The sequence below is a fragment of the Vulpes vulpes genome, chromosome 7 (assembly GCF_048418805.1).
Source record: "Vulpes vulpes isolate BD-2025 chromosome 7, VulVul3, whole genome shotgun sequence".
Taxonomy (NCBI): domain Eukaryota; kingdom Metazoa; phylum Chordata; class Mammalia; order Carnivora; family Canidae; genus Vulpes; species Vulpes vulpes.
Window position 1 is genome coordinate 23,766,151 of NC_132786.1, and position 25,808 is coordinate 23,791,958.

General features: G+C 42.1%; 2 protein-coding genes across 4 annotated transcripts in view; one reads left to right on the forward strand and one right to left on the reverse strand.

Moving 5' to 3' along the window:
* RNF32 (ring finger protein 32) overlaps positions 1 to 9,952 on the forward strand; it is a 45,620-nt gene extending 35,668 nt beyond the window's left edge. For both annotated transcript variants that reach the window (XM_025993739.2, XM_025993738.2), the window contains exons 8-9: positions 7,038 to 7,205; positions 8,155 to 9,952. In XM_025993739.2, the coding sequence (XP_025849524.2) occupies positions 7,038 to 7,205; positions 8,155 to 8,406 (420 nt within the window). In that variant the 3' untranslated portion in view covers positions 8,407 to 9,952. The remainder of the gene's footprint in view (positions 1 to 7,037; positions 7,206 to 8,154) is intronic.
* Positions 1 to 25,808, reverse strand: part of LMBR1 (limb development membrane protein 1) — a 323,369-nt gene that overhangs the window by 153,303 nt on the left and 144,258 nt on the right. The window lies entirely within an intron of this gene.

A 25,808-nucleotide genomic window follows, 5' to 3' on the forward strand; every position in this document is an offset into this window, starting at 1 on the left:
GGTATAGAAACCAAACTGGAGGGGCTTCACAGACAGGGTGAGGGGCTCCAGTGGCCTGTACCAGGGGCCAATCAAGAGAGCACAGGTGCAGGGGTGGCAAGTAGCTGCGTGCACCCTTGTTGAGGTGAGAGTAGCAGGAGCTTTACCTGGACGCTCAGCAAAGGGCTGAGCTGAGAAAGAATCTGGGAACACTGCCCAGTGAACACTGGGACCCTTGTTCAAAACCAAAACTTTCTTCTCTGGCCATTCTCAGTCTGCCTGCCTCTCTCTCCCTGCCCTGGTGGTTTTTATCTGCTCTTTAATGTTGTTCCAAGCAAAGAACAAATTTTAAATTATTAGCATAAATTTTATGCTGTACAATGCCTATTTTAAGTGTCACTTAAAAGCATTTAGTTCATATGTAGAATCTCCAAAATTACACCGTTTGCATCTCCTGCCTCATGCATGCATATTTAACTCTTACATGAACAGATAAAAGCCTAAACAAAACTTAAGTCTGAGCCCTCTGCTCACAGCAGGGAAGGGACTCTGGGTTTCCTCATGCTCCCCTTTCCTTCTGAGCCACCATCTGCGATGGAAGTGGCTGCAGGGAAGTGGCACGCTGAGGAAAGGACACGAAGGGATCTATCCAGGAACCAGAATTCAGGAGAGAGAGGGAGCATGGACGCAGAGAGGGCAGCTTAAGGCAAGAAGACTACAGATTTTTCATATGGGAAAGGGTGTATACACAGACTTACACACCCCAAGGATAAAAGGCCCTAATATGAATTAAAAAGAAGAAGAATGCATGTTTAGTGAAGCTGCGGACTTCTTGGAAATAACAACAGAAATGTGATGAGCACTGGTGTTATACACAACTGATGAATTACTAAATTCTATGTCTGAAACTAATGATGAACTGTATGTTGGCTAACTGAATTTAAATTTTGAAAAAAGGAAGTAACAGCAGAAGCCAGAAGACCTCACATCTCAGTGTCACAAATGAGGCAGTAACAGCCAACCTGGAATTGTACATGTACCAAATGAAAATTCCAGTTGGGAACAGAGGCAAGGGGTGCATGGCTGGCTCAGTCAGAGGAGCATGTGACTCCTGATCTCAGGGTTGTGAGTTCAAGGACTATGCTGGGCATAAACACTACTTAAAAAAAAAAAAACAGGCAAAAGAAAGACAATTTCAGAGAAAAATGAGGACAGTGTCACTAAAATGCCTTTGCTAAAAGAAATTCTGAAAGATGCTTTTCATGAAGAAAGAAAATGATCCCATATTCCAAGATGCAAGAAGGGGTGAAGTGCAAAGAACTGGCAAAAATGTGGCTACAGGGAATAGGCACTGACTCTGTAAAGCAAGACTACTAATGTCATATAGGACTCAAGAGAGGATGAGAGCTCCTGAACACATGACAGTGCCATCCCTCAGGAGAATATCCACTTCAAGGGCTCCAAGATCCTTGCTTATGTGAGAGGAGGGAAATTCTGATTGACTTTCTTTCTTTTTTTTTTTTTATGATAGTCACAGAGAGAGAGAGAGAGAGAGAGAGAGAGGCAGAGACACAGGTGGAGGGAGAAGCAGGCTCCATGCACCGGGAGCCTGATGTGGGATTCAATCCCGGGTCTCCAGGATTGCACCCTGGGCCAAAGGCAGGCGCCAAACCGCTGCGCCACCCAGGGATCCCTCTGATTGACTTTCGACTTTAATAATTCCAATATGCATTTCTAGGGTAACCACTAAAAGAAGTAAAATGGAATTTCAAATCAGGAGAAAGAATAATAGAGATAGAAATTTTCACCGTAGAAAAGAGCAGAGATAAAAACAAACGGATGGCAGGACAAGTAGAAAACAGAACGGGATGCACACAGAGCAATGTCGCAGACTGGACTGAACATGCCAGTGGCAACAAGCCCAGTTGCGGGTAACTCTTATGTATGAAAAGAAGAATGAAATGTGTATGATACATGCACAGACATACCACACGCACACATACACATGCGGAAAACTCGACACAGAAAAAGACGGGTACTGACATCACACAAAACAAGTATGAAGCAAAGGCACTAGGGATGAGGACACACAGAACAGTGACTGCATCATACATGCTCTTTCAAAACACAAATATATCAAACATATCACTTATAAAAAGTGACAATGAACATTCCCGCCACAGTGTAAAGAATTAAAATGTGTAGAGCATGGTCTCTGGTCACAGAGCTAGAAATTTAAAATAATTTTTAAGTAACTTAGAAATATCTCACACATAAAGAAATTCAGAAACAGGGATCCCTGGGTGGCGCAGCGGTTTGGCGCCTGCCTTTAGCCCAGGGCGCGATCCTGGAGACCCAGGATCGAATCCCACATCGGGCTCCCGGTGCATGGAGCCTGCTTCTCCCTCTGCCTGTGTCTCTGCCTCTCTCTCTCTCTGTGACTATCATAAATAAATAAAAATTAAAAAAAAAAATTTCGAAATTCAGAAACAGTTCTAAATAACTGGTTGGTAAAGAAAACATTAAAATGGAAACTAGAAAGTATTTTGAACAGAATTAGCAGCAAAATACATAGCAAAACTTGTGGAATATGACTAAAGCAATAAATCTGTTTCTTCTATACTAGGTATCTTTTGAAAAATCAAACATTTGAGTATAGAATTAGTTCATAATTCTCACATATCGTAACATATCCCAAGCATGTATTGACTGTTTTGCTATCAGCATTAAGATTAGCATACTGAGCCTTAGGATCTATCCTCCCCAGATTTTCTTGCTGCATCTGCAAAACTGGCAAAGCCATGTTTTCAACAAGCACTGAAGTGCCTGCCATGGTCAGTGCACATCCTCGGCCCTTGAGATATGTAAAGATGGAGTGGGAACCCTTGAAAAATACCCTATGGTGTCAAGGTCCAGCATCCCAGCCCCCAAATTTATAGTAATGAAAGCAGTGAGGCATGTGTCAATAGCACTGTTGAAGGCAGGAGGAGGAGCACCTGGTAAGGTGACACTTAGGGTTGTCCTCACCAGGGCCACCTGGGAAGTGCTATATCTCAAGCTGCAAGAACTTACCCACATGTTAGAACAACTGGGATGCTTTCAGCGATACCGGGCATACTTATATCTATTATCCACACAACATATGCATTAATATAACTTAAATGTGTGTGTGTGTGTGTGTGTGTGTGTGCCCTCAGTCTCCATATTTACTCTGTTGCTCTCTAAGAGACCTCTGAAAGCTCACAGTGATACCTAACACCCGCAATTGGGAGGGCACACCCCCAGGAATGGTGATGAGTGCTGTTTGTAAATAACTTTGACTCTTAAAATCAATCAGGTAACTTCTGCAACAGCAGTTCTCAAACTTGAGCGAGCATCAGAGTACCCTGGGGAGACATTTCTAACACAGCTGGCTGCTACTGCCGAGGTTCTGACCCAGCAGCTTTGGGGTGTAGCTGAGAATCAGCATTTCCAACAAGATCCTGGGGATGCCACTGGTCCCAGCACTACACTTGAGAATGAGCATCCAAATCAATCATTCACACTCATGCATCTTCTCCAGACGGCACTTCTGTATTCAGAAATAATTTCAGAATATGCCACATAACCCGAAACCCTTTCTAAGGTCTAGAATAGAATGTGACCTCTTTTTTTCTGAGGCATAATTTTGAAGGAAGAGAAGATCTTATACTCCATTCCAAGAATATATGGGAAATCACTTTCACTCCCAAGAAAACTCACAGAGCATATGGATCATTTAACATGAATCAGAAGGCCAACATACAGAGTTCCAAGGAATCCCCCCTTTTACGCAGTAGGGAACTCTTCTCTCAATCTTTTATGTAGAGATTATTAAATAGTTGAAGGGCCAAAGAACAAAGAAAATTAAAATCAAAGCCCTAGGACACGTTGTCAGTTAAAGAAATTAAGTTAAGCCACAGTTGCCTGGCAATTACAATTAGGGTCAGTGAAATAGAATTTGATTCCTAACAGAAGAGCATCTTCCTCCAGGCCTCTAAGTGCATACGCTCCTTGCATTACAATGGCACTAGATCCTGATAAACCCATCATAAATCAAAACTATCATTAAATCGAAAATGCATTTTACACACCAAACCTACCAAACATCACACCGTAGCCTGGCCCACTTTAAGTGTGCTCAGAGCTCTCACATTAGCTCGCAGTTGGGCAAAACTGTGTAACACGAAGCCTATTTGACAAAGTGTCGAGTAGCTCCTGTAATGCATGGAACACTGTACCCAAAGCGACAGACAGAACGGCTGTGTGGGTACAGACGGCGGTCGGTGTATCGGATACTGACTCTTGTGATTGCAAGGCTGCTGGGAGCTGCGGCCACCACCCAGCATCATGGGGGGAGATCAGACCACATGTCACTAGCCCCAGAAGAGATCCACATTCAGACATCCACTTTTACATCTTTGTAAAGTCGAAAAATTGCAAGTCAAACTACTTTAAGCTGGGGAGGGGACATCTGTATGGCTAAAAAAGAATTGCAAGCAAACCCCAAAACAAAGGTGCCTGAAAGGTTCACACACACACAATTAACCCCGCCACCAAGCCATCAGCGATGGGGGCACCTGTTGTGTCCCAGCATCTCCTTTCCCTGAAGCCCAGCACTCATTCTTGTAACAGCCAGGGACAAAGACCTTCCTGTGTGTCTCCAAGGCTGCTTAGGGGAGGAAAAGAAGTGGAAGGGTAACCTCATCCCTCGAGGCACTGAGGTCTGACCTTGGAGAAGTAGCTCTGGAGGTGACTTACACATATTCTGCGAGGTGGGTCCACATAAGAACAAAGAACACTCACACGAGATGTCCAGGAGACTAGAATGCACGTCCCTCTGACTCAGTCACCTAACTTCTTGTCTTTGAGAATCTGACAGGCTTAGTTCACTTCACCAAGCCTAACAACACAAGACAGGTATAAGCATTAAATCAGAGTGCTTCTAACTGCTGGGGCAAGTAACTCCCAAGTTTTAGTGACTCAGAGTAGGAGCTTTGGTCCCACCCACAAGTGCAACGTGCCACCCTGTAGGATGCAGGCACTGTCCCCTCCAGCCTCTTGCTCTGCTGTCCCTGGGCCCCTGTGTATCCGGCCCAGAGACCCCATTTCCATCTGGAAGAGCTACGTCACATCACCCAACCTAGCAGGAGAAAATGAATGGGAACTGTGGTTTCTGGATGAGATGCCAACTTCTACAGATAGCTCTGTGCTGGGGAAGGACCAGCCAGAGAGCAAGAAGGTGAGGTCAACACGGCCCTTCGGAACAGATGACTCCACTGCTGTTTTATATCAGTCTTCAGATGTTCAACAGAGGAGCCACTGTACAGCCCTGGGTGAGCTACCTCTCGTGCCTCCAGCACTGTGGTCACTCTTCAGTGATCTGGCTTCTTTGTAGCACATGTCTGCACGAGCCATCAGACTGCACTGTCCAGTACAGGCCACCACCTGCCACGTGTGGTTGTCAAGTCCCTGAAGTAAGGCCAGTCCAAATCAAAATGTGCTAGGGAAACACAGGAGCTTGAAGACTTAGCAGGAAAAAAAAATCTGAATAGTTTATTCAATTGATATACTTTGAAATAATATTTTGGATATATTGGGCTAAGTAAAATATTAAAATTAATTTCACCTTTTACAAACTTTTAAAAATGTGGCTCCTACAAGTTTTAGGATTACAGATGTGGCTCATGTTACATTTCTTTTGGACAGGAATGATGTAGAGTAGCTAGCTCTTACATTTTAGAAAGTTCTAGAAACAATTCTACTTAAAGGGTTTTTATCTAAGTGTATTATACACTATTTTGAGAAGATAAAGAAAAATAATAAAATATAGATCATCCCCAAAAGTTTTTTTTTAATTTGAATATAGTTGACACAGAATGTTACATTATTTTAAGGTGTACAACTTACTGATTCAAGTTTATACTTTATGCTGTGCTCACCCCAAGGTAGCTCCCATCTGTCACCACACAACACTGTTTCAACACCATTGACGATATTCCCTATGCTGTGCCTTTCATCCCCGTGACCCATTCATCCATGATTAGAAGCCTGTCTCTCCCACAACCCTTCACCTATTTTGCCCATTTGTCTTCTGTATTTATGGGTCTGTTCTGCTTTTTGTTTATTAATTTTTTATTAATTTTGAAGATTTTATTTATTCACAAGAAAACAGAGAGAGGCAGAGACACAGGCAGAGGGGAGCCCAATGTGGACTCAATCCGAGGACCCTGGGTCATGCCCTGAGTTGAAGGCAGACACTCAGCCACTGAGCCACCAGTGCCCCCCTATTAATTTGTTTTTAGATTCCACACATGAATGAAATCATATAGTAACTGTCTTTTTCAGTCTTATTTATTTCACTGAGCATAATACCCTCTTTTTATGGTCATGCTAAGATGATCGTTCATAATCTGCAACCACGGTGGGAAGACAGCTGGCAAGGAAAGGGATGGTAAGAGCACGGGGCACTGGCCATACACCGTGGAGCCCTATTTACAGATGAGAGTACAGGCAGCCAGAGCAGGGCAAATGGGACTAATTCTGTGCAGCTCTAATTCCTTTCTCCTACTTCCTTTTCCCTTTTATTAGCTCTCAACTTTTTCTTTTAAAGATTTTATCTATTTATTGATGAGAGACAGAGACAGAGAGAGACACAGGCAGAGGGAGAAGCAGGCTCCGTGCAGGGAGTCAGACGTGGGACTCGATCCCAGGTCTCCAGGATCACACCGAGGGCTGAAGGCGGCGCTAAATCACTAAGTCATGGGGGCTGCCCCCTCTCAACTTTCAATTACAATGTATTTCTTGTCAACCAAGACTTACAACCAGGTGGACTCTGTTGATTATCTCTGCATAAGCTATCTGGACATGGCTTTATTAAGTAAACACCCATATGTCTCTTGCTCCAGAAAGTCTTATTCAAAGGAGAGACCTGAGGAAAGTTAGTTAAAAGGTGGTCAGGACTCAAGGAGCTTCCCTGGCACCTACTGGTAGAAGCTCCCTCTGGGCGCGTTAGTGTGCTGCCTCTGTGTCCTTTCCAGTTCACAGAAATCAGTCACCGCATCCTGTGCTCCTACAACACTGACATAGAGGAGCTCTTCTCGGAAATTGACCACTGCCTGGCCATAAACCGAAGTATTCTTCAGCAACTGGAGGACAGGTGTAGCCATGAACTCACAGAAGAAGACTGGGAGAAGATCCAGATACAGGTAGGCGTGGGTCACTCACTGGAAGTAGTGGAGCCCCCAGGAGTCTGGGTGATGTCAGGGGGAGACTTGGGGACCCTGCAGGGCCAGGCCCATTCTCTCAGCCCTGGCTGTGCCTCTACCCTGAACCTTTGTCATCCAGTCTGGGGTGAGGTCAAGGCCCTTCAGTTGGAAACTGGTTTGATGATGCCCTTTTGTGAATAATGAAAACACCCAAGGGGAAAGACTGCCCTATGTGGTAGCTTCCTGGTTTTCCTTCAAGCCTGCCATCCTCTGGCACCTGTAGTAGCCCTGGGAGAAAGGGAGACTGAGAATTCAACAGAGGAAAAACTTACTTAGAAAATCATTAAAAATAGGAAAATTTATAAAGAAGCTTAGCAGCTACATGGGGTCAAGGATTTTGAAAAAGACCACTCTATTGCTCAACTAAAAGGAAATCTTTATCGCTAATGTTCAGCATTTTATTTTATTTTTTTAAAGCCTTATTTTTTTTTAATTTTTATTTATTTATTTATAATAGTCACATAGAGAGAGAGAGAGAGGGGCAGAGACACAGGCAGAGGGAGAAGCAGGCTCCACGTACCGGGAGCCCGACATGGGATTCGATCCTGGGTCTCCAGGATCGCGCCCTGGGCCAAAGGCAGGCGCTAAACCGCTGCGCCACCCAGGGATCCCAATGTTCAGCATTTTAAAAAGTATTTTTGTTTGTTTTAAAATTGCTTATCACAGGTAGTTACTATCCCTTTCCATTTTCCAAAAGAGTAACATTATATGAAAAAAAAAAAGAGTAACAGTATATGTATAATCAGTGTTACTGTAACACAGGATGAAACTTCATTTCTAGAAGATGTATATCTCTTGGTATATACAGCTCTCAGTTAAATGTAGGAAGTTTCACATTATGACAGAGCTAATACCTGCATGACTACTCACTTCCCGTCTCGTGGTGCAGGCCCTACATCGGGAAACCTATGAGTGCCCCATCTGCCTCACCCCACTCCCAGCCAGCAGCGACTCTCACCAGGATGCATCAGGGATGCGCTGCAGCCAGACTTCCCGGGAGACAGTCCTCCTGTCCTGCTCACATGTGTTCCACCACACATGTCTCCTTGCTCTGGAGGAGTTCTCCTTGGGGGACTGCTCTCCTTTCCATGCCTGTCCTCTCTGTCGCTCTTGCTATCAAAAGAAAATTCTTGGATATTGAATTCACGGTCAGGAAAAAATTATATAATTCCTGGGGTCGGGGGGATTTACCTCAATTTTGTACAGATTGTAGGAGTTTGGGGTTAAGTGCTATAGTGTCATCTCTTCTCCAATGAAATATACTCTTAGTAGGTGTACATAGGAACCCTAAATATATTTTAAAAGCTGGCAACCTAGCCAACTTTAGTCTTTAGTTTATAAAAATTTCAAATTGATGGATTTAATCAGTTGAAATAAGTGAGGAATGGATAAAAACCTGAGTTTCAGAAGTTCTATAATTTAGTGATTTGCTATACTTCAAGTTGATCAGATGCTCCCTTATTTTCATGGTCATCTGACTAACTGGCCTATTTCCATGAAGTTCTGACTAGCACCAGGTGGACCTGCCAGGATGGTCACAGCACACTGTTTCCAGGCTCAGCCTGTGTATACAGCTACTTATATATAGTGACTGTCTGATCAATAAGCTGGTAACCTAAAAACATTCTTCAATTGTCTTAGACCTCCTGCCATTCCTAATATTTGTTTTGTAGTAATTGCTTTATTTCCATGTGATAAATAACTATTGCACTTCAGCACTTCGAATATGTAAACCCAAAGTATAAAAATAAAATATTCAGTGATATTCAACACCAGAAGATGGTAAATCACATTTTAATGACTTAGAGCCATAATACTATTTTAGCTTGTCCATGAAGAAGAAATCTACGAAACTACTTTGATCAGAAGCATTTGACTCAGGTTTACTCTTCCTGGGCACTTGGTTGTTGACAATAGCAAAGTACAGTTGTACAGGTCAGGTAGCACATAGGGCCCCGCATTTCAGTGGTTTACAAAGAAGCCTGTTCTTTCTGAACCCCACAGCCCATCAGCAGTGGGGTGAGGGCTAGGGGCTGAGGGGTTCCTCTAAGTGGTCTCTGGCTCCCTAGCTCCTCTGCCCTGAGTCTGTGGATGTTCTCATCGCTGGGGAAGGGCAGGCAGAGACATTTTATGGCCCATGCCTTGGGCATAGGGGTGCGCATCACCACGGCCATAGCTAACTATGGGGTAGAGACAGTGAGTGAGAGCCCAGCAGGAAAAAGATGCAGGTCACCAAGCCCAGATGCACATATGTCAAGAGTATAGGACAATCCCAATATCTTAGAAAGAAAATGTATATTCCTATGTTTTTATCTCATCCTTTTAAAATATTAGTCTGGTATGTTTTATTTACAAATAGCTATGTATGTACATACATATCACTTATGAATAAATGACACTTATATTGGGGTTTGCTCAAACATGTTCTTAAATGATGGAGTATCCCATTGCAAAGTTTGGATAAGTAAAAATTTGTCCAAAATTTGTTATAATCTCCCCCTCATCCATAGGAACTGTGTTCCAAGACCCGCAGTGGATGCAGGAAACCGCACATGGAACTAAACCCTATTTTTCTGCTACACTTTCTCCTATACACACCTATGATAAAGTGTAATTTATAAATTAGCTTTGTAAGACATTAACGATAGCTAATAATAAATAGAACAATGTACTGTAATAAAAGTCATGTGAACATAGGCTCTCAAAATATCTTACTGTGCTGTACTCCCCTTCTGGTGATGACGAAGCTGTAGATAAAATGCCTACATGACAAGATGGAAGTGAGGTGAATGATGTCAGCCCTCTGATACAGCGTCAAACTATTGCTGTTCTTCTGATGACCTGTCAGGATGATCATCTGTTCCAGGACCATGGAAAGTGGGACTATGGAAGGGGATGGGGGCCAGAGTAACTCAGAGAGCTTAGAGTGCTCTAAATAAGGAGTAAGCACTTCTGTCCTGAGACAGCAGAGAGAAGCTGCTCATAGACCTCAGGTGTCCACTCAGAAGGCCAATGAGGCAGATGTCTCTCCCTCCATGGCCCAACAGAGAGAAGAGCCATGTGACCAAGGCCTGGGCAGTCTGATTCCACTGCCCCAATCTTGGAACCTGGATAGAGAGTCCAAGGTTGCACGGGTAACTGAGTGACAGATTCCACTGAGGACTGTGTGTGGCCACATCCCAATGCTTGTTCCTGGGCATAATGATCTGGGTCTTGCTGCCCAGACCCACTGCATTCCTGCCTTCCTTCTGAACCCATTTATTCAGCTTTCCCACTGATATCTGTGCTGCCGTATATCCTTCCGGTAAACTTTTTTTCCTGGTTAGGGGCAGAGTCCACTTCTGCTCTGTGCAACCAAGTACTTTACTTGACATAGGAATTAGTGAATAGACTCTCAGGAAAATCAGTGGGGATGGCATCTGGAATTGGTCCTCCCTGGGGATGAGGGCAGTGAAAATCTCATGAGAGCTCAGAGATGAGTCTCAGGTAGCTGTGACAATCTATGTCAAATCAGGTCATTTTATCTTTTTTTTTTTTTTTTGTATTTTTTTAATTGGAGTTTGATTTACCAACATATAGTATAACACCCAGGACTCATCTCGTCAAGTGCCCCCCTCAGTGTCCGTCACCAAGTCACCCCATCCTCCCACCCACCTCCCTTTCCACCACCCCTTGTTCGTTTCCCAGAGTAGGAGTCTCTCATGTGCTGTCACCCTCTCTGATATTTCCCACTGATTTTCTCTCCTTTCTCCTTTATTCCCTTTCACTATTTTTTATATGCCCCAAATGAATGAGGCCATATAATGTTTGTCCTTCTCCAATTGACTTACTTCACTCAGTATAATACTTTCCAGTTCCATCCACGTCGAAGCAAATGGTGGGTATTTGTTGTTTCTAATGGCTGAGTAATACTCCATTGTATACATAGACCACATCTTCTTTATCCATCATCTTTCGATGGACACCGAGGCTCCTTCCACAGTTTGGCTATTGTGGACATTGCTGCTAGAAACATCGGGGTGCAGGTGTCCTCGTGTGTCATTGCATCTGTATCTTTGGGGTAAATCCCCAACAGTGCAATTGCTGGGTCATAGGGCAGGTCTATTTTTAACGCTTTGAGGAACCTCCACACAGTTTTCCAGAGTGGCTGCACCAGTTCACATTCCCACCAACAGTGTAAGAGGGTTCCCTTTTCTCCGCATCCTCTCTGACATTTGTGGTTTCCTGCCTTGTTAATTTTCCCCATTCTCACTGGTGTGAGGTGGTATCTCATTGTGGTTTTGATTTGTATTTCCCTGATGGCAAGTGATGCAGAGCATTTTCTCATGTGCATGTTGGCCATGTCTGTCTTCCTCTGTGAGATTTCTGTTCATGTCTTTTGCCCATTTCATGACTGGATTGTTTGTTTCTTTGGTGTTGAGTTTAATAAGTTCTTTATAGATCTTGGAAACTAGCCCCTTATCTGATACATCATTTGCAAATATCTTCTCCCATTCTGCAGGTTGTCTTTTAGTTTTGTTGACTGTTTCTTTTGCTGTGCAGAAGCTTTTTATCTTGACGAAATCCCAATAGTTCCTTTTTGCTTTTATTTCCCTTGCCTTCATGGATGTATCTTGCAAGAAGTTGCTGTGGCCAAGTTCAAAAAGGGTGTGGCCTGTGTTCTCCTCTAGGATTCTGATGGAATCTTGTCTCACATTTAGATCTTTCATCCATTTTGAGTTTATCTTTGTGTATGGTGCAAGAGAGTGGTCTAGTTTCATTCTTCTGCATGTGGATGTCCAATTTTCCCAGCACCATTTATTGAAGAGACTGTCTTTTTTCCAGTGGATAGTCTTTCCTCCTTTGTCGAATATTAGTTGACCATAAAGTTGAGGGTCCACTTCTCTCTATTCTGTTCTATTAATCATGTGTCTGTTTTTGTGCCAGTACCACACTGTCTTGATGACCACAGCTTTGTAGTACAACCTGAAATCTGGCATTGTGATGCCCCCAGCTATGGTTTTCTTTTTAAATATTTCCCTGGCTATTCGGGGTCTTTTCTGATTCCACACAAATCATAAGATTATTTGTTCCAACTCTCTGAAGAAAGTCCATGGTATTTTGATAAGGATTGCATTAAATGTGTAAATTGCCCTGGGTAGCATTGACATTTTCACAATATTAATTCTTCCAATCCATGAGCATGGAATATTTTTCCATCTCTTTGTGTCTTCCTCAATGTCTTTCAGAAGTGTTCTGTAGTTTTTGGGGAATAGATCCTTTACCTCTTTGGTTAGGCTCATTCCTAGATATCTTATGTTTTGGGTGCAATTGTAAATGAGATTGACTCCTTAATTTATCTTTCTTCAGTCTCATTGTTAGTGTATAGAAATGCCACTGACTTCTGGGCATTGATTTTGTATCCTGCCACACTGCCGAATGGCTGTATGAGCTTTAGCAGTCTTGGGGTGGAGTCTTTTGGGTTTTCTATGTACAGTATCATGTCATCTGTGAAGAGGGAGAGTTTGACTTCTTCTTTGCCAATTCGAATGCCTTTTATTTTTTTGTTGTTGTCTGATTGCTGAGGCTAGGATTTCTAGTACTGTGTTGAATACCAGTGGTGAGAGTGGACATCCCTGTCATGTTCCTGATCATATGGTCCTTGTTTTATCTCTTGTTGATATGATCTATCACGTTGATTGTTTTACGAGTGTTGAACCCACCTTGCATCCCAGGGATAAATCCCACTTGGTCATGGTGACTAATCTTAATGTACTGTTGGATCGTATTGGCTAGTATCTTGTTGAGAATGTTTGCATCTTGCATTTTCATTAGTTTCCATGAATCTTTTTAATTCTTCTCTAGTTTATTGGTTGGTTGACCCATTCATCTTTTGGCAGGATGCTCTTTAACCTCCACGTGTTTGAGTTTCTTCCAAATTTCTTCTTGTGATTGAGTTCTAGTTTCAAGGCATTGCAGTCTGAATATATGCAGGGGACAATCCCAATCTTTTGGTATCAGTTGAGACCTGATTTGTGACCCAGTATGTGGTCTATTCTGGAGAAAGTTCCATGTGCACTTGAGAAGAATCTGTATTCAGTTGCATTCATATGCAAAGTTCTGTATATATCTGTGAAATCCATCTGGTCCAGTGTATCATTTAAAGCTCTTGTTTCTTGTTATGCTTAGAAGATCTGTCATTTGCAGAAAGCGCCGTGTTGAAGTCTCCTATATTAGTGTATTATTATCTAAGTATGTCTTAACTTTGGTTATTAATTGATTGACATCCTTGGCAGCTCCCACATTCGGGGCATAAATATTCATGATTGTTAGGTCTTCTTGTTGGACAGACCCTTTAAGCATGATATAGTGTCCCTCTTCATCTCTTACTATAGACTTTGGGATAAACTTTATCTGATATGAGGATTACTACCCCAAATTTCTTTTGAGGACCATTTGAATGGTAAATGGTTCTCCAACCTTTCATTTTCAGGCTGGAGGTGTCCTTAGGTCTAAAATGAGTCTCTTGTAGACAGCAAATAGATGGGTCTTGCTTTTTTATCTAGTCTTAAACCCTGTGTCTTTTGATGGGATCATTTAGCCCATTCACATTCAGAGTTACTATTTAAATATATGAATTTAGTGTCATCATAATACCTATTCAGTCCCTGTTCTTGTGGATTATTTCTTTGGGCTTCCTCTTTCTTTTACAGGGTCCCCCTTCATATTTCTTGCAGAGCTGGTTTGGTGGTCACATATTCTTTCAGTTTCTGCCTATCCTGGAAGCTCTTTATCTCTCCTCCTATTCTGAATGAGAGCCTTGCTGGATAGAGTATTCTTAGCTGCATGTTCTTCTCATTTAGGACCCTGAATATATCCTGCCAGCCCTTTCTGGCCTGCCAGGTCTCTGTGGAGAGGTCTGCTGTTAATCTAACATTTCTCCCCATATAATTTAGGGATCTCTTGTCTCTCATGCTTTCAGGATTTTCTCTTTATTTTTGGAATTTGCAAGTTTCACCATTAAATGTTGAGGTGTTGAACGGTTTTTATTTTATTTGGTGGGGCACCTATCTCCTGGATCTGAATGCCTGTTTCCCTTCCCAAATTAGGAAGGTTCTCAGCTATGATTTGTTCAAATATACTTTCTGCCCTCTGGCCCTCTTGGCGCTCTCTGAAACCCCAATTATACACAGATTTTTCCTTCTGAGGCTTTTATTTCCCTTAATCTTTCCTCGTGGTCTTTTAATTTTCTTTTTTCCTCTGCTTTCTTCCTTGCCATCAACTTGTCTTCTAAGTCACTCACTCTTTCTTCTACCTCATTAACCTTCATCATTAGGACCTCCAGTTTGGATTGCATCTCATTTAATTGGTTTTTAATTTTGGCCTGATTAGATCTAAATTCTGCAGTCATGAAGTCTCTTGATTCCTTTATGCTTTTTTTCCAGAGCCACCAGTAGCTTTCTAATTGTGCTTCTGAATTGGCTTTCTTTTTTTCTTTTTGACCAAAATTTCTTTTTTTTAATAAATTAATTTTTTATTGATGTTCAATTTACCAACATACAGAATAACACCCAGTGCTCATGAATTGGCTTTCTGACATCGAATTGTGATCCAAATTCTGTAACTCTACGGCAGAGAGTATTGTTTCTGATTCTCTCTTTTGTGGTGAGTTCTTCCATCTAGTCATTTTGCTCAGGGCAGAGAGGCTGTATGAGCAGGCTGAGTCAAGAATATCAACCACGACCTAAGAAATTTCACCCTAGATGATTCTGCCAAGGTCAGAGACCAGAAATTGAAAAAAAGATCAGAATGAAATAAAACAAAAGGACCACTAAGTGAAAAACAAATTTTAAAATGAAGTGGTAAAAAATAAAAGGCCAAGAATCCCAAAGAAGAGGGGAAAAAAAGAAAAGGGGGAAAAAAGCAAAAGTAAAGAGGGAAAAAAAAAGAAAAAAAAGGGATGGGGGAGACTGGGAAATGGTGGTGGTGAAGAAGCTGTAGTGGAGGGAGAATGTAATCTACCTCAGGGCTCCTAGGGGGTGATCCTCTTGGTTCTGAGTATACTTAAGTTCTGTATGTTAGAAGATGCTCAGTCCCAAATTTATATAAACCAGAAATACTTGTAGAGGGCCCCACCATTGACCACCAAAACATAAGTGAGATAAAAGAGGGGGGCAGAATGGGAATGAGGAATCTCACAGAATGAACCAGCACGGTATACCACTTGGTTCTGGGTGCATGCTGGTCACGTTTTAGAAGGTATTAACTTCTGCCATTGTAGAACAAAATGAGGCAGAGAAAACAAAAAACACAAAACATAAAAACCATATCGTGTATATCTCTCCAAATTGAGTATGTTGAAGGAAATCTAGAAGTGGAAAATATATCTAGGACCTGTAATTGTAGAAATATTAAAGTCAAAAAGGAAGAAATTTAAATATGAAGAGGTGGTAAAATATTGTAGTTAAGGTGGGAAAAGAGAAAAAAATGGAAAATTACAGTCTGATATAAAAACGAGTTGCACTGGAAAAAGGAAGAAAAAAAATAGGAGGGGTATCTTCTAGTTCTATATACTGTAAATCCCTCAAACTGCCCTGGGGCTTTCCAGAGCTGCCTGGTCAAGAAGTTGCTCTTCCCCTGTTCTTCCAGTTGTTCTTCTGGGGGAGGGTCTGCTGTGCTCTCAGGTGTGTGTACCTGGGGGAGATGCCCCACCCCCTGCCGGGTGCCGGGCTCAGTGGGAGCTGTTTACCCCGTGAGGCATCTGTTCCCGGTGGCCTCGCCTCTCCCAGACACACGGTGAAACAAGGAGGAGTAACAACACTGGCGGCGGCCAGCTCTCCAGCTATGGAGTCAGCTCCCCCAGGAACCACCTGCAGCTCCCAGTCCACACTGGCCTAGATGCCCCCGGGGCAGCGGGGGGCGCTGATCTGCACAGCTTGGGGGCGCCCAGCGGCAGGAGAGTCCTCACAGTCATCTGCCCTCCCCGCCTTCGCCTGTCCCGGGGAAATGCAGGATTGGGGGCCTTGTCCACTCAGGCGCCCTGTGCTGCTGCAATCGCGCTCCCAGGGCGCTCGACTCCCAAAGGCAGCAGGGCGCAGCCCCCTGACCGACCGGCTTCTCCCGGACGCCCCGCTGAGCGCGCGCTCCAGCCCTTTACCAGCTCGGCCCGCGGTGTGTGGCGCACTGTCCCCGGGTGCACTCCCTTCATTAGTGACTCCGGGAACCTGGAGGCTCCACTGCCCCTCCAGCGATTCTGCTTGATTTACCTGCTGAGCACCTTTCTCCGGGAAGAATCCGGTGCGGATTTTTAAAGGTTCTGCTTCTCGGGGGCTAGGCTTTCCTGTCCCAGAGGCTTTCCCACAGGCCTTAGCCCTGCTCCTGGAGGGACAGGGGGCTCCCCCAATTGATTCTTTTTTTCCCCCCACCTTCCTACCTGGTTAGAAGTGAACACCTTTCTCTGTAGCATTCCAGCTGTCCTAAATCTCAGGTCGAATTCATAGGTTTTCAGGATGATTTGAAAGTTATCTAGGTTGCAGTGAAATGCCGGGACACCTGCACCCCGATGTTTCTAGCAGCAATGTCCACAATAGCCAAACTGTGGAAGGAGCCTCGGTGTCCATAGAAAGATGAATGGATAAAGAAGATGTGGTCTATATACATAATGGAATATTACTCAGCCATTAGAAACGACAAAGACCCACCATTTGCTTCGACATGGAGGGACCTGGAGGGTTTTATGCCGAGTGAAGTGAGTCAACCAGAGAAGGACAAACATTACATGGTTTCACTCATACAGGGAATATAAGAAATAGTGAAAGGTATTAAAGGAGAAAGTTGAGAAAATGAGTGGGAAATATCAGGGAGGGAGACAGAACATGAGAGACTCCTAACTCTGGGAAATGAACAAGGGGTAGTGGAAGGGGAGGTGAGCAGGGGGTTGGGGTGACTGAGTGATGGGCACTGAGGGGGGCACTTGACAGGATGAGCACTGGGTGTTATACTATATGTTGGCAAATCGACTCCAATAAAAAAATATACAAAAACTTATCTAGGTAAGTTGGTGGGGCCAGGTGAGTTGAGAACCCCTACTCCTCCGCCATCTTGCCCCACCTCAAATCAGGTCATTTTCTTATTGAAACCCTCTGGAATGATTCCCATCAAAGGCTTGGGAGACCCAAATCTCAACCACAGAATAAACAGGGACTTCAGTGCAGTAGCTGCTTCTCTGGAAGTTTGATGATGATGACACATTTTCAGGTCAAGTCACAAAAACCATGCAGACTTCCATACAATTACAGCTCAGCCTCAATTCTCTTATGTAAAAACTGGGTCACTGACCAAGAAAGAGTTGGGGCCCCCAAGAAGCAGGGCATCAGTGAAGGATGTGGGAAAGGAAACTCCTGTGATGCTATTTAAATCCATCATCATAATCATGTTTATATTTCCCAGTGGTTGGGCACTTACTTATTACCATTCTGATCAGTACATTCCAGTTTTGTTTCAGGGCATCAGGGAATAGGATTTATCAGTCCTGTTAAAACAACAAGCTCTTATTTCCTGTTTGTTGGATGGGGCTTGGCAGGTCTGCAGTGGGTTCAGCTCCAAACTGTGCGTTAGATCCAGATATGTTCCCTGAGCTTTGTGAATTTGGTTTCTGGCACCTGAAACCGAAGAGTTGTGATGAATACAAGAAAGCACAAACTAAGGTGGACCCAAAGAAGAGAAAGAAACAAGAATGGGAACAAAGACAGGCAGGAAGGAGGCTGAGCTGCCTGCTCTGGGAGCACTCCACGTTGGGTTCTGAGCCTCTTAGTAGGGGACTTGAAAGGGACACTCATGTCTGTTACACAGTTCATCATGTCCACGAGTTAAAAACAAGACAAATGTTAGGAGAAGAATGACAATTTTTTTTTGAGAAAAGTGTCTCCTCCCTTCTGTTTCTCAAACTGTTCACTGGGGTGGCCGTGGAGGAGCACCCCACAGATCTCGTTTCAAGAGAATAGACTGTGAGGAATTAGAGAGCGGACATCTTCCAGCCACTGCCGCTTCAGATCTGCCTGAGTGCCTATGCCAAGGCCATATGCTTACAGGCAGCCCCTTAGCACTACAGGGGTCCAGACCCTGCCATGGGGGAGCACACCATTCACATCGATATGTATTCCCACCTCATGGACAACCATTGCTCATACTCAGACATGAATTTTACCATAAGGACAAAATTATATGACACAATAAATAAAATGGTGTTCACTCTGGTGTCCCTTCAGATATACAGTGGTGAGTTTCATGGGACAAATCTGTAAAATGTTCCTCAGTATAATGGCCACACCATGGTCAATGACAGCAATTTCTGTGAAGTTCGCTCTGATGTAGTCTAGTGGAGATGCTCTCTGTGGTGTATATGGCTTGCTTGACCAGAATATCTGTAAGGGTGTACTGACTGCGTATACTTCAAGTAATTCTGATAGAAAGTCATTTCTAGTGCTGTTTTGATAAATACTGGTGAACAGTAAGTTTCTAATTTACTCCCTAATAAGTACCAGGACTGTTTGCTTCTTTCATATAAGACAATCTGCATATAAATTGATATACCTTAATAGACAACAACAGCATGTTAAATATAGTTAACTACTTCCTGGAAAAGCTGAAAGCTTATAAAGGGCACCTGCAGACAGAGCTGTCGTTACTCTTCCCTGAGGTGAGCCACTAGCAGCACCAGAATTTCCATTTAAAAGAAATAACACAGCACAGAGAATACAGTCAATAGTATGATGGGGACTGATGGTAGCTAAAGCTGTGTACCTGATACTAATGTAACATTGTGTGTCAACTATACTTAAAAAAATGTTAACAAAAATACAAATAAATAATGTGTGGATCTGATCTCTTATTCTAGCAAACTAGGCAAACTCAAATGCCTCTGCAGTCAACCAGGTAACAGATTAGTGAAGAAAGCAGTTATTATTGGGTTGATTCCAAACTGTAGAACTTAATGTTGTCAGATTTTCTAATACTTCAAAAGAATATCTCTCAATCAAAAGATACTTAATCTTTTGACACTGACAGCAATATGGTATTGGCATAAAAATATATCAGTGAAACAGCCCAGAAACAGATACACACACACACACACACACACACACACACACACACAATTAATTTATGACAAAGAAGCCAAGAATATGCCACGGGGAAAGAACATTCTCTTCAACAAATGGTGCTGGGAAACTGGACAGACACGTGCAGAGGAGTGAAACTGGGCCACTATCTTATACCAGACACACAAATCAACTCAATGGATTAAAGACTTGAACCTAAGACCTGAAACCATAAACTTCCTAGAAGAATACATAGGTGGTACGCTCTTTGATGTTAATCTTGGCGATTTTTTGGATTTGACACCAACAGCAAAGGCAGCAAAAGCAAAAATAAGTGGGACTGCATCAAACAAAAAAGCTTCTGTAGAGAAAATAAAAATAAAACCCACAATCAACAAAACTGAATGGGAGAAAAATGTTTGCAAATCATATACCTGCTACAGGGTTAATATCCAAACTATGTAAGGAACTCATACAACCTAAGAGCAAAACACATAATCCAATTTTAAAAAGGGCAAATCTGAATGGACACTTTCCCAAAGACGTACAGATGGTCAACAGGCACATGAAAACATGCTGTTGGTGGGAATGCAAACTGGTGCAGCCACTATGGAAAGCAGTGTGGAGAGTCCTCAAATAATTAAAAATAGAACTACTATATGATTCAGCAATTCCACTTCTGTGTATTTATCCAAAGGAAATGAAAACACACATTCAAAAAGATATTAGCATGCCTGTGTTTACTGAATTATTCACAATGGCCAAGATATGGAAATAACCCAAATGTCTATCAATAGATAGATTTTAAAAATATGATATCTATATCTATACACATAAAACACACACTGGAATATTATGCAGCTATATTAAAGGGGCAAATCCTGTTGTTTGGGACACATATGGACCTCAAAGGCATCATGCTAAATGAAATAAAATCAGAGAAAGACAAATACCATGTGATCTCTCTTATATGTAGAATCTAAAAAAATACATAGTAACAGAGAGCATAGATTGGCAGTTGCCTAAAGTGGGGAGTGGGTAAAATGGGTGAAAGTGATCAAAGGTACAAACTTCCAGTTATAAAATAAATCCTGCTGATGCAATGTATAGCATGGCTATGATAGTTAACAATATTGTATTGTGTATTTGAAAGCTGCCAAGAGTAAATCTTCAAATCTCTCATCACAAGGAAAAAAAGATGTGTAACCGTGTGGTGGTGGATGTTCACTAACTTATGGTGGTGATCATTTCACTATATGTTGTTAAATCATCATGTTATGCACCTGAAGTTAATATAATGTTGTATGACAATGATATTTCAGTTTTGAAAAGACACTGAGGTTACAGCTATAAACTAAAACAGCTATGGTATTATGATATTTTTGTGATTTGTCAATATTGACTAAATTTTTTAAATGTTGAACTGGTAAAATCACGCTTTGAGGTGAGCACAGCCCCCAGGCCACTCGTTTGCCATCTGTATATTACACAGACGCACTGGGGTGGGCGGGGGGAAGACCATGAAGATCAACTCCCTACAATGAAACCAAGATATTCAGGGCTTGAAAAGTTTTCTTTTAGATGGATTATCATGATGATAGCCCAGTAAACATCCATAACATAACTGGCTTTTATTTTACTTTTTTTTTTAAGATTTATTTATTTATTTATGATAGAGAGAGAGGCAGAGACACAGGCAGAGGGAGAAGCAGGCTCCATGCTGGGAGCCCGACATGGGACTCGATCCCGGGACACCAGGATCGCGCCTTGGGCTAAAGGCAGGTGCTAAACCGCTGAGCCACCCAGGGATCCCCCCATAACTGGCTTTTAATAACACTACTTCTTAATGTAATTTTCTAAAACCATTTAACTAAGATAATTTGAAGTAACTTGGTGGATGTGATTATTAAAAGTTGGGAAATACCCCCTACCCCCAAACAATTTAATTTTAACATAGCTGATCAGTAGCCAACAATTAGGTAGCAAGAACAGCTGTTTCGATCCATCTTGGATCAAGATAAAAATATTAACTGCGTTAAAAGGCAGCAAAGGGGAAGAAAAAGTCTTCCTTGACCCTCTTGGATCCCTGGCTGGGTCTAAAAATTAAACTAACAAAGACCGCTTAACAGGAGAAATGCACACAAATACATTTAGTACAAGTATTACATGACATGGGAGCCTTCATAAAGAAATGAAGACCCAAAGAAATGGACCTATTTTCTACTACATCTGATGAAGAGTAGGCAGTTGTGGGAAACAGGATAGGTTAAGGAGTATGAGGTAAGTGTGTAAGTTGGGGAACTCAGCAAGGCCTGTTAGGATTCTCTGAAATAAGGATGCTCCTCTCCTCTGGGTATAGGGAGAATGTCTCTCACAAGAGGGTCTTAGGGCCTGTTTTAGCGAAGAAGGGTAAACCTCAAACTCGTTCAGCTTAAAATATTCAATATGCCAATGTGCCACATGTGAGAGTAGTGTGTCCTGAACCCTATCACATGCTTGCTTGCTGCTTTCTGCAGGGGGTGTAGATATATATCTAACTTACCTAAAATGGTGTGAGAATATTTCAGTTTTATCTCTGGTTCTCACAATAGCATTATGGGATAAAGTTCTCTCTAAGTCCCAATAATCAGGAGTAATATTAAATTTATAAGCCTAAGGTATGACCTATTTCTGTCTAGAGAGGGAAAGACCTAAGATCAAAGATTACACTGTCCTTGACATATATTCCATGGGTTTTGCTGAAAAACTGCAAGATTCTCAGGCCTACATATGGAAACACACACACCACAGTTTTGTCAAGGAAACAGCTGGTATACAGTATCAAAAGAATACCTGTAGAAGCCTTTACTGGAGTGGGTGAGGAGCACACTGTCTTTTGTCAATATACAGATCATCTCTGGATGCAGCCTAGCTAGACCACTTATAGGGCTGAGGTGAGCAAGTCAGGGACCACAGACACCTGTGCCCCTAGACCACACACTTCTTTCTGTTCCACCCTCTGCAAGCACATGGCTTCCATCCTTGAGTGCACTTTGAAGAGGAGTCAAAATTTTTAGGTAAGAGTTTCAGAACCAAGCATAATTATTTTACAGCATAATTCTTTATTATACAATGTCTCTGGGATTTTTAAACACTTAAATTGTTGCAAACGATTAAACAGTTGCATAAATAGAATATCCATATTCTATTTGGTGGAAGCCTTCACCAGCTTCCCCTCATGTTATCATGCCATAGTAAAATTATCCAAACCAGAAATTGACAATGATACGTGTTAACTAATCTACAGATTTTATTCAAATTTTTTCAACTCTCTCTGAGATGTTTTGTGAATAAGAACTTTCTTTGCCAATGTGAATGCTAATCTGTCTGAAAGAATACATCTTCCAAATTATAATTCAAGTGTATATGGTAAAATTACCACATTAACTGGAGGTTTAAAGACAGTAGAATGAGTCACTGACAAGAACCTCAGAAGGCAAAAGTAAATTTAAGTATTAATTCAAAACACAAGATTAGTGTTTGGTACAATAACAGAGAGGTTATTCTTCAAAATCAGTTTATGAGATACATTAATTAGAGGATTTAGAATATAAAATTTAGAAAAAAGTTCGATTTTTATGGGCATTTGATTCATAAAAACAGCACTGAAATCACACACACTGTTTCATATATAGTTCTGTTACACTGGCCTGTCATTTGGGAAAACAATAAAACTAGTCAAGGAGAGGTTAATATTGCATTCAGTCACTCCTATCAGACCTGAAGGCAGCAATCTGGATACTCAAGGAGCTTCCATCTCCACAGAAGCCAAGGAGGGGTTGCAGGGCAGCTGTGCACTCAGTGGGCATCCAAATTCTTTCAGCTGTCTTCACAGGCAATTTACAATATGAAGTGGCTTTTGGAGTCCCAGCTGTCACATCCTGTCCCATTCACAGCATCATCAGCAAGAGAGGATTGGGGGGAGGGGGGTGGTGGTAGTGCTTATTCTGGCTGACTGGCTTCTTCCAAGTTATCTTTCTGGAGGTCCCACAGGATAGTCTGAATCAAGTCCCAGGTCAGATCCAAGTCACATGGCCACACCTACCTGCAAGGGAAGCTGGGCACACTGCCACTCTGAATAAAACTGGAGCTGTGTTGCCTGGCATTAATGGTTGCTGTGTGGCCAGTGACATGTCTGCACAACCATTATCTCATTCCTTTCAACAAGATAAATCCAGATAAAGTGTTGATGAATTATGAAAAAAAAATAAAGACATAAAAGTAGTTAGGTTTGGGATAATGAAAATGATCTAGGACTACATGGTGGTGATGGGCGCACCACCCTGGGAATACACTAAACATCAATAAATCATATGCTTTCAGAGTGAATTTTATAATTTGTGAATTATATCTCAAGTAGTTAGGGGCAAATATTGGGGAATATTTTTGAAAGTCTTAGGATAGGGAAAGCCTAAGTATGACACCAAACAAACAAAAAAAAAAAAACCCCACAAAAACAATGCGGAAAGTTAAAAGAATAATCAGGAAAAATACACACATCAGAAAGACATTTAATATCTATAATATACAGTTTTTATAAAACAACAAAATTATAAAATACCAGAAGAAAAATAGGCTAAGTATATTTAATGATAATTCACAAAAGTAGAAAAATAGCTGATAAAATTTTTTAGGTCTCCCCCCCAATAGTTATTAAAAATGCTAAGAAAAACAAATATTTGCCTCTCAGGCTGGCGCTAATGTAAAAGACTGGCAAAATGCAGTGTTAGCTAGAAAAACATCTTTATATGCTGTTGATGAGAGTATATACTGATAGAGTCTTTTTGGAAGTAGTTTGAAAATGTGCACTTCTTTGATCCAAGACTTCAGTAAACAGTGGTACTGGGTAGCCTGATACAACCTACTGCTCCAAACCAAGCCTATCCAAGTAATTTATAATAAGAAACATATATTTGGTCTTCCTCCCCACTCCTGGCACAGAGCTAAAACCTGTGGAATTTCCTAAATGATAAGATCAAGGTGTCTTTTGATATTCCTGAGAAGCCCCTTTCAACTACACCTGAGCTGATGTTAATGTTGTCTTTTGGAAAGCCCCTAATGATGGCCAGTGGAAGCAACAACTTTCCATCCCACCCTTCTGGCCTCTGGGGAGTGGGAAAGGTCTGGAGGCTGAGCTAATCACTAATGGCCAATCCTTTAATCAATCATGTCTATATAGTGAAGTTTCCATAAAAAAAAAACCCAAAACCCAAACTGAAGGAATTCAGAGAGCTTCCCAGCTGGCACCCCTGGAGAGAGGGCATGAAGCTCTGCGACCACCTCCATACCTGGCCCCAGGCATCAGCTCCATCTGGTGCTCCTGAGTCTATGCTCTGTAATAAATAGGCGATCTAGTAAAGCAATTGTTTGGCAGAGTTCTGTGAGCAGCTCTAGCACATCACTGAACCAGGGGGTGCTGGGAACCACTGATTTATAGCTGGGTGGGCAAAGCACATGGGACAGACCAGACATGGGACCGGCATCTGAAGCAAGGGGTGGGGAGTCAGTCTTGTGGGACTGAGTCCTTAACCTGTAGCATCTACACTAACTCCATATAGTGTCAGAAGTAAATCAAACCAGCACACTGATGTGGTATCCACAGAGAACTGGGAAAATAGCTCGGTGTAGAAACCCCCCACCACACACACACATACACAAGTGAAGTATTTGAGAATACAGAAAAAGAGAAGTTTTTCACCACAGGTTTCTAAAGCAATAACAAAACAATGTGCTAAGATATATGTAAAAGGCTATTTTGTTAGTACTTACAGCCATTCAATATGATACAACAGCTACAGCTACACAGTATGACAGCTACAGCCGCTCAATTCTATAGCATGTCCTGGGTTCTGAGGGGCCACTGCTGGTAAGCAGTATATCTTTTACTAAGAGCTTTGCAAGAGAGAAGACATTCATACATTCACATAGGATTTTTAGTAACTGATCAAACTTTCTTCCTCAGATTCACATTTAAATCTCTACGTCCTCTCATTCAGACACTGAAGATCTTTCTGTTCACACTAGTCGTCAGGAATCATACACATCAGGTGCTGCTGCCCTACTTTTCATAACCCATGCTTGTGAATTTGACTTTTCCAGTATGTTTAGGAAGAACATAAGACCAAAACCACATTCAAGAATAACTGGATTCTGGGATGCCTGGGTGGCTCAACTGTTGAGTGCCTGCCTTCAGCCCAGGGCATGATCCTGGAGTCCCAGGATCGAGTCCCACATCAGGCTCCCCACATGGAGCCTGCCTCTTTCTCTGCCTCTCTCTCTCTCTGTCTCATGGATAAATATATAAAATCTTAAAAAAAAAAAAAAGAGTAACTGGATTTTGTCTGAATTTCCTATTTGATCACGTGAACTTGAAAACACTTACTTAACTGAATTACACAGAATAGGAAGTTAAGTAACTTCTCTTTAA